This window comes from Anabrus simplex, chromosome 1 (assembly GCF_040414725.1).
Source record: "Anabrus simplex isolate iqAnaSimp1 chromosome 1, ASM4041472v1, whole genome shotgun sequence".
NCBI lineage: Eukaryota > Metazoa > Arthropoda > Insecta > Orthoptera > Tettigoniidae > Anabrus > Anabrus simplex.
The window spans coordinates 1,424,471,707-1,424,481,061 of NC_090265.1; the positions used below are offsets into that span (position 1 = coordinate 1,424,471,707).

At 40.5% G+C, this 9,355-nt stretch overlaps 1 protein-coding gene across 2 annotated transcripts in view; it reads left to right on the forward strand.

Annotated features, from left to right (window-relative positions):
- Window positions 1–9,355, forward strand: part of RhoGAP71E (Rho GTPase activating protein at 71E) — a 292,611-nt gene that overhangs the window by 239,419 nt on the left and 43,837 nt on the right. The window contains exon 9 of one of the 2 annotated variants that reach the window (XM_067152936.2): window positions 5,617–5,733. In XM_067152936.2, the coding sequence (XP_067009037.1) occupies window positions 5,617–5,733 (117 nt within the window). Of the gene's footprint in view, window positions 1–5,616; window positions 5,764–9,355 lie in introns of those variants that run through there. The other variant, XM_067152928.2, reaches the window with a different exon arrangement.

A 9,355-nucleotide genomic window follows, 5' to 3' on the forward strand; every position in this document is an offset into this window, starting at 1 on the left:
CTGATCCCGAAACCTGGCCCACCCCAGTAATAATGAGGGTTGTCACTCGGCCAGCCCTAGCAATAATGAACACAAGGGTTGCATTAAAATTAAGAAACAATGTTAGGTTTTGGTCCACCCAGTCAATAGACATCACTTTACAAGTGAACTATTTAATTTAAAACATATTAAAAAACATTTAGGGACATGTTTCGTCTCTATTTGAGATTTCATCAGCCATAAAATCATGTGATAGATTACAAAACTCAAATCAGAAACTGAAAAAAGTATAATGTAAATATGGAAGAACTCAATGTCTTTTAAAGACTATTTGGGAAATGCAAAAAATATAAATATAATACATTATTTACACAAATTGACCTCACTATTTGCAAAAACTTTTGTCTTCAATGTTAAAAATGAAATTAATTTGAAGTAAAAGAATGCATGGAATTAAATACCAGAGGAAGAAACAAATGCTTCAAACTTGCAGTCGAACACATCAAACATGAAGTTGAGAGGGAGGAATTATGGCCTAAAGGAGTAATCTTCCGACCGTATCAGTTTTGCAATTGACTACAATCAAAGAAGAAGAGTGACGTCAAAATCACGTTATGGAGCGTGGAAGGACTAAAATCTCTTCTAAATATTTTACCAGATGACATAATATCCAGTAATGACATTCTGATCTTCTGCGAAACCCTTTTACAAGAACCTTGGAACATACACGGTTTCCACGCCGCACATGCCCTGGCCAAAGCCGGGCCAAAAGGAAGACCATCAGGTGGAGTCTCGTGCTACTACAATCCAGCACTAGGACAAGCGACTCACATAGAGACAAGAGAAAACACCGTAATAGTACAATTAAAAATCTTCAAATCGTAGGAATCTATATAAGACCCCAGTGCTCAGCAGACGAAGTGATAGAAATCGTAATGATTGCACTGAACGAAACTGACCCAGAGATTCCAACCCTGTTGGCAGGAGATCTAAACTGCCAAATAGACAGACCGAACAACAAATCAGAGGCACTATTTGAACTACTGGAAGAGGAAGGCTTCATCCTCAGCAACGAAGCACAGGATAAAACATACATCTCCCACAACGGCTCGAGCACTATAGACCTTTTATTCTACCGTGGAAACGACCTAAAGCTCAAAACCATAACCACCACTACAGAGTCAGCAGGCACATCTATTAGGAAACATCTCCCAGTAAGAGCAGAATTCCAGATAATATCGATGGAGAGAACCACACAAAATGAGCAGCAATGGACACCAAGAAATATAGCTCCCGATCTACTAGTTCAGAACATAAACGTGGAAGAAATATTGAACACAATAGAAAGGGGCAACATTGATCTTGCACTGAGGAACCTAACTGAATCTCTGATGCAGTCTGCATCTCCAAAACCGACAAAGAGGAAAAGCAAACCCTGGTTCGACAGTGAATGCTACACAGCACGGAACCTGGTCCTGGAAAAACTGAATGACCTGAAAAAGATAGACACAAACGACGACACTCAAAGGCTCAAATATGTACACGCGAGAACGAGATATACCTCGCTCCTGAAGGCTAAGAAACAACAGTATACCCAGGCCAAAGAAGAAGAATTAATACGAGAAGCAGAAGCAAAACCCTACAAAGTCCTAGAGCCACGGAGAATCAAGGTGACCCCAAGCATCTCAATGACAATATGGGAAAACCACTTCGCAAATATACTTCAGAAGAAAAAATGCAATACCATGCCAAGGGAAGTACCCTGCTAACGGAAGAAGAAAGAATAACAAAAGACGAAGTTTGGCGGGCGATTGAAAAGTGCAAACATCGAAAAGCAGCTGCCCCAGACAATATCTCGAATGAGCTGATGAAAGGATCAGTGATATATACCATTAAGTTATGGACAGCCCTATACAACAAGTGCCTAGAAATCATGGACACCCCTGCAGTACGGAGAGAATCGACGGTCAAGGTGATCTACAAAGGGAAAGGACCACAGAACACCCCAGAATCCTACAGAAGGATAGCCCTGGAATGTGCACCATTCAAGATAATGAACAATATCTTACTCAAAAAGATCCATGACAACATAATGGCAGTTATACCTCGGGAGCAGTACGGTTTTACTCCCGGAAGATCAACTATACAAGCGGTGGAACACGTACCCCAATTCATAAGCGAAGCCCTGACTAAACCCAAAGGCCATGCATATGCAGCATTCGTTGATTACAAACAAGCTTTTGACGTAAACAGGGATAGAATACTGGAAAAACTAAAGCCTGTGTTAGACGAAGAGTCAGATCTTTAAGTTCATAGCAAGCATCCTCCGAGAAAATACAATCAGAATCCACGATGGCCTAATCCAATCCAAAGGAATCCAGCAAACAAACGGAGTACTCCAGAGAGATCCTATAAGCCCCATTATGTTTAACGTAATTACCCATGATATGATACAAAGGATACAAACAGAAGTAGTGAGGATGTGGTTGTACGCTGATGACATGATCCTGCTCTCAGCTAGAAGAGAGCCCCTGCAAGAAGCCATAAACAAATTGGAAGAGTGGTCCCAAGAAAATGACCTAGTTATAAATAGGGAAAAGACAAAAATAATGAAAACCGAGCTCGATAGCTGCAGTCGCTTAAGTGCGGCCAGTATCCAGTATTCGGGAGATAGTAGGTTCGAACCCCACTGTCGGCAGCCCTGAAAATGGTTTTCCGTGGTTTCCCATTTTCACACCAGGCAAATGCTGGGGCTGTGCCTTAATTAAGGCCACGGCCGCTTCCTTCCCACTCCTAGCCCTTTTTTGTCCCGTCTTCGCCGTAAGACCTATCTGTGTCGGTGCGACGTTAAACAACTAGCAAAAAAAAAAAAAAAAAAAAAAAAAAAAAAAAAATCAGAAAAGGAGGAAATTTGTTGGCAAACACTGATAGATTCACTTGCGGGGAAGAAGTACTAGAAATGTCAAAAGCTACAAGTTCCTAGGACTCGCACTGCAAGTGACAGGACATGCCTTTTCCAAGCACATTGAAGACAGAGCTGTAAGAGCAATAAATCTACTATCCGTCACAACAGCCCTGAGACTATTTGACATAAAGATTGCTTATCAGATGTGAGGCTTTTCAAGCGTTTGCTCTATTGACCAGCGTTTCGTCTTAGGCCTGACACTAGACTCATCAGAGTGGGATGTGTCAGACCCTACCCACTGACGTAGGGGTGTATGACAGTTTTGACATGCTCTGTTGGTGAAAAATATCTAATTTCCTCCATGGGAATTTAGAGTTTTCCATAAAGATTGCTCCCATTGCCTCATACGGCATACAGCTTATATGGAACCACCTCACATACTCGAATATGAAGCGATTAGAGGGAATTAAAACAGCCTACCTGAAAAGAATGCTCTGTGTCTCAAAATACACACAAAACAGAATAACGTATATCGTGGCAGACACAACCTTCTTTATAGAAGACCTGATGAAAGCTCATCATCTGATATCAACACCACAAAGCACCAGATTCCTAGAGGACAGGCGACAGAAAGCGAGGGACATCAATCCCGGACTCCTCAGCACTCCAACGATGACAAGCAACGAATGGAAAAAGGCTAACTACCAACTGCGCCATTTATATACGAGAGTGGCAGCCCACGGACTACATCACCGAATATGTTCAAGGGATACCACAGCTCCACCGACAGATGTCAGTGCACCATATGTGGAGGACCATGCAACACGTATCATATCATTGAGTGCAAAGACAGGACATCGACTTTGTCACACTATGCAAATGATGCTAATTTCGTTTAATTAATTAATTAATACCTTGTACACAATGTGTTGAATAAAATTATATATATTATCAAGAATTGTTAACATTATCACGCCAACAAGACAAACTCAATACCATTTTACTGGAACCCTCACTCATGTTTAACGTATGTTCTTCAATCGTCTTCATTCTACTGGAACTAAACATTGTGCTCCATATCACCAAGTTTCTACCGACACATCGGCAAACTGTATGTCAGCACAGCATCATCACATTAAGAAGGACCATTTAACCATCTCGTGTACAATATTTTATTTTTCACTTCACTTTTAACAGTATTCAAGTGTTGTGCTCAGAACATTCCAGCACATTCTTCAACATTTTAACTGGCGCATTCGGCAGTCCAAATTATTTTTAATGTGCTTTTGTCCTTGTCCTTTGTGCTTAATCTTAAAACTTATCGTCTGATGATGTCTACAAGATAGATGAAACATGTTCTGTTATTTTTTAAATGTATTTAAATAATTAAATAAAATAAATTTTTAGTATTATAAAGGTGGAACATTTGACCATACCTTTTATATACGTATGACAGTATGGGCTTTATAATGAAATTCATTTTATGCAACAGTTGAATGACAATTCGATGGGAAAGCAGAAATTCAAAAATTTGTTTTGAAGGGTTTATTGCTTTGAGGTTTCAGGGTTTTGCCAGTCTGTTTATTTTCTTTAATCGAGCTCGCATTATTAGATATGCAGGAAAACAAAATTCTGAAAGTGATATCGACAGTCTGATAGATATTAATATTGTCTAATATTAAAAATACAATATCTTGGTGGGGGTACTGCTATATACTAATTTAATTTTCATAAAATTTACGTAGGTGGATCAAAAAGTTAGTTGCACTAACGCGCCGCAGCAGCGCGCTGTGTGTCGCAAACGTGGGCACAGCGGAGAAAGGGACAGACACTGCCCACATGTCTATTAGGCAGGTCGCTGTGGTGTATCGTCTAGTATTGTGTGAATAGCGGCCAAATGCAGTGGCGCGTCAACTTGATGTTCACTCCAAATATGAGATGCATGCGACAATCCGATTCCTATGGGCCAAAAGGAAGAATTGCACAGACATTCATCATGAAATTAGTTCTGTGTATGGGGAGCAGGCCATTTCCCTGCAAGGTATCGTAAAGTGGTGTCAGCCAAACGAAAAAACTGCTGCACCGTTTCAAGTGGGAGGTCTGGCAACATCCACCCTACAGTCCCAACCTAGCGCCATGTGACTTTCATCTGTTCGGTAAGCTCAAAACGGAGCTCGGTGTTCGACGTTTCCAGATCGATGAGGAGGTGAAGGCCGCTGTCTCCGAGTGGTTGCAGAACGCTGGAGGAAATTTCTATGCATCTGGCATCGACAAGTTGGTTGTGCGTTCACAAAAATGTTTGGAGTCTCTTGGAAACTATGTGGAAAAGTGACGTTACAGTGTATGTCGTTATAGTCGTGTTGCTGTTGTATAGGTGGTGTAATAAATGGCCATTACTGGGAAGTGCAACTTATTTTCTGATCTGCCCTCGTAGTATCTTTCATAAGTCATGACACAATCTTTTAGTTCAAGTGTATCATGGATTAGGAATTTCATATACTAAAACATGTTGGTGCTCCAAAATGTGAAGGAATCTTCCTAGTTTTTATGAAAATGATCTTGGAAGCCTATTACAGCATGTGAGTTAAAACCATGTGTTTCTTTTTGTGGAATGTAAATATTTTGTAAAGTTGGCCCTTGTCTCCATGACAAGATAATCCTGCTTTTATTATGCATTTTTAAGTTGTTTTAATAATCTAACTATAAAAAAATAAAACCAAATATTTCAACAGGGCTCAAGTCGATCTTCTTCCAGCAGTGCCACAACAAGTCATCATATGACCCTTGAAGAGCTACGAGCTGTTAATCGATATGCTGAGAGCACCAAAAGTCTGTCCTACCTCCCTCAGGTGAGGTCAGGTGAGCCAAGAATACATTAGGGGGTTATTTGATTTTGGAGAGTTTGTATATTGTGTTAATCGTTTCCATACTTTTTAAGTTCTAGTGTATTTTATTTCATTTTATTTGCTTCCTTAATATGATGCATGGTTTGGGTTACTGTAGTCACGTCCTAATTCGTGAATCATGGGAAATGGCTGAGAACGCTAGTATGTGGTCCTGAGAGTTGAGATGCCAGTTGCTATGGAATAGGAATGGGGATCTCAGACATATTCTGAGTCATGCCCCTCCTTGTGCTCAGGCAGCTAGGACTATACAATTCACCGTGGTTCCTAACCCATTAGAGGAGAGATCCTCACTGGGACTGTGTGTAAGTAGGGTAGCTTCACAGAATTGACCAAGCTCAGAATATTTTAAGCAAGCCTCAGACATATGGGAATAACGGAGACCCACTTCCATTTGACGGGCGAGGGACTCCTTAGAAACAACTAGGCGAGTGAAATGGAATTCAGCGAGGAGCTATGAATATAAATGGGGCTTATAGAAGAAAGAAATTAGATATGGCTGAGTAAACAAAGAGGATGCATTTGGGTAAGGGGAGATTAATGAGGAACAGGTAGGAGATTATGAAGTATTCTTAACAGGTGTTAAAAAGGGCAGGGCAGAGTTTGGAGTAGGACTGTTCATCAGGAATACTGTTGTGTGTAATGTAGCGTCTATTAAGCACTTAAATGTTCAAACGGCATAGGTAGATTCAGCATTTAGAGGAATTAGGATGAGAATTGTATCAGTGTAATCACCATGTCAGGGTGCAGATGAGGATGAAGTTGACCAGTTTTATGAAGTACTCAGCAAAGCTAAAACATTACGCTCGCAGTTGTGATCAACAGTATTTTGTAAGAAAGAAGTCAGCTCCCAGATGAAACTATCTATACACCAGTCTGTTTCCAGACCAACTTTGCTTTATGGGAGTGAAAGCTGGGTGGACTCAGGATATCTTGTTCACAAGCTAGAAGTAACAGACATTAAAGTAGCAAGAATGATCGCTGGTTCAAACAGGTGGGAACAATGGCAGGAGTGTACTCAGAATGAGGAGATAAAGGCTAAGTTAGGAATGAACTCTATTTATAAAGCTGCATGCATTAACCAGCTTCAGTGGTGGGGTCATATGAGGCAAATGGATGAGGATAGGTTACCTAGGAGAATGATTGTCTTGACCATGGAGGGTAAGAGAAGCAGAGCAAGACCAAGGCGACGATTAGACTAAATTTCTAATGATTTAAAGATAAGAGGTATAGAACTAAATGAGACCACAGAGCTAGTTGCAAATAGAGGATTGTGGCGGTATTTGGTAAATTCACAGAAGCTTACAGACTGAATGCTGAAAGGCATAACAGTCTATAATGAAGATGGATGTATGTATGTATGTGTGTTTATTCTTAATTTGAAGGTCGCTAAAAGACAAAATTCATTATTATTAAAAATACAAAGGAAAAGAGAGTAAGTACTACAATATATTGTCATTGCACCTACAGAAACCACTATGTGATAGTTATGTAGGAGAAATGCTGACCCGCAGTGCATATATCATTAAGAGCAAGAATTCTTTGAAATTTCTCGCATAGTATTGAACCTTAGATGACAGAACCTAACTGGCCAAAGTTATTATTTATTTTCCACAAATTGTAAGTACAATTCAGGGATGGTGAATGCAGAAAGGGCATAGCCCAACATACACAAATGTGCATCCATCCCCACGTAAAATTACATTATTCAAATGTACAATTTTATATTCTACATAATGTGCTTATATGCAGTTACCACATTTACAGACGTATGTGTTGTTGTTGTTTGAGGCATCAGTCCACGGACTGGTTTGATGCAGCTCTCAATGTCATCCTATCCTGTGCTAACCTTTTCATTTCTACTTAACTACTGCATCCTACATCTGCTCGAATCTGCTTGTCATATTCATACCTTGGTCTACCCCTACCGTTCTTACCACCTACACTTCCTTCAGAAACCAACTCAACAAGTCCTAGGTGTCTTAAGATGTGTCCTATCATTCTATCTCTTCTTCTCGTCAAATTTAGCCAAATCGATCTCTTCTCATAGACATATTTTTGCATAATGATCACAAGACCTGTTCAACATTCAAGTAATTCCATACTCTCTCTCTCTCTCTCTCTCTCTCTCTCTCTCTTAAATTCCCACATATACTTCAGCTAGGCTGGCTCATTCATATCCACGTACAGCCTCACTCAGTCGGGATCACATAAACTTTCATCCGTCCTCGCACGCATACTGAACATTCACACAGTAGAAAATATTATGTTATGTACAGAAGGTTTCATTATATATACATTCTTTTTACCTCTTTACAAAAATTTTCTGCAGGTGGTTCTTTTATCTGTGGTGAGAGTTCATTCCACAGCTGAGCAGAACGAGTAAAGGAGCCACTTTGATATGATGCTGTTCTTGCAAGTGGAGAGAAAAGGGACACACCTCGACCTCTTTGAGCAGAACGATAGTTCAGCTGCAAGCGGTTGAAAGGCTTTATGTGAATGTTACTTGCGAGCGATTTTCTCAGAAAAGCAATGTCTATTTGTTTACAGAAAGCTGTTATGGGGGGGGGGAGTGACCTGGTTGTATTTAAATGACTGTGTTGAATAGTTAGTTGTTCTGCTCGGCGTTGAACTCCCTCTGGTGTCGTCATGTTCTCCACTGTAGTGGGATGCCAGGAAGGAAGCCTATACAACAGTACTGACCATACTAATGCCAAATAGGCTGTCTGAACTGCTTTCTTTCTGGCTCCCAGTAGAGATATCTGTGGATGAATCCTACAACTCTGTATACTTTGCACTTTATTTCCTCAACATGCTTGTTCCATTTTAAATTGCTGGAAATGTGAATGCCAAGCAATTTTATTGAGGTGGAAGACATCGGGTTTTTACCAAGTAGTGAAATCTGGTGTTGTAATGGTGATCTTGCTCTAGTTAAGTGGATATATTTCCATTTCTTTACATTTATAAACATTCTATTTATTTTGCATTACAGAGCCACATTATCCAGATCTGACTGTAACCTATTTACGTCGTTCTCATTGCGAATGGCTCTGTAAACAATGGTGTCATCAGCGTGCTGTGGCCATAGTAAATGATACACAACCTGGCAGATCCAGAGTAAAGGTCGTTTACAGAAGCGGCCTTATCACACTACCTCGAATCACACCTGAGGTGACTAAAGTTTAGTCTGACCTGGCCCCACTGAACACAACGCACTGCGTTCGACCTACCAGGAATTGATATAGATGTTGATTCCCATAGGGAATCTGAAATACTTGTCCTGAATGAGTAAATCAACATCTATATCATCTGATCATCTGATAGCCGAACAGGCATCAATTTTTGGTAAAGACACAAAGTCTTTCATAGTGCATTGGCACTGCCGGTGGCTCCAAGTAACCTACGTAGTGGCCTCCACGGTATGCACTAACCAGCGTCTTGGTAGGTGTGCTAGGTACCAACTGATGAGTCCAACCTAGCACACGAGGGCGAAACGCTGACAACCAGGAATGAGTTAGCTGAAAAATTTATAATGTCCAATAACGGACCATTATATTGGTACTACCAG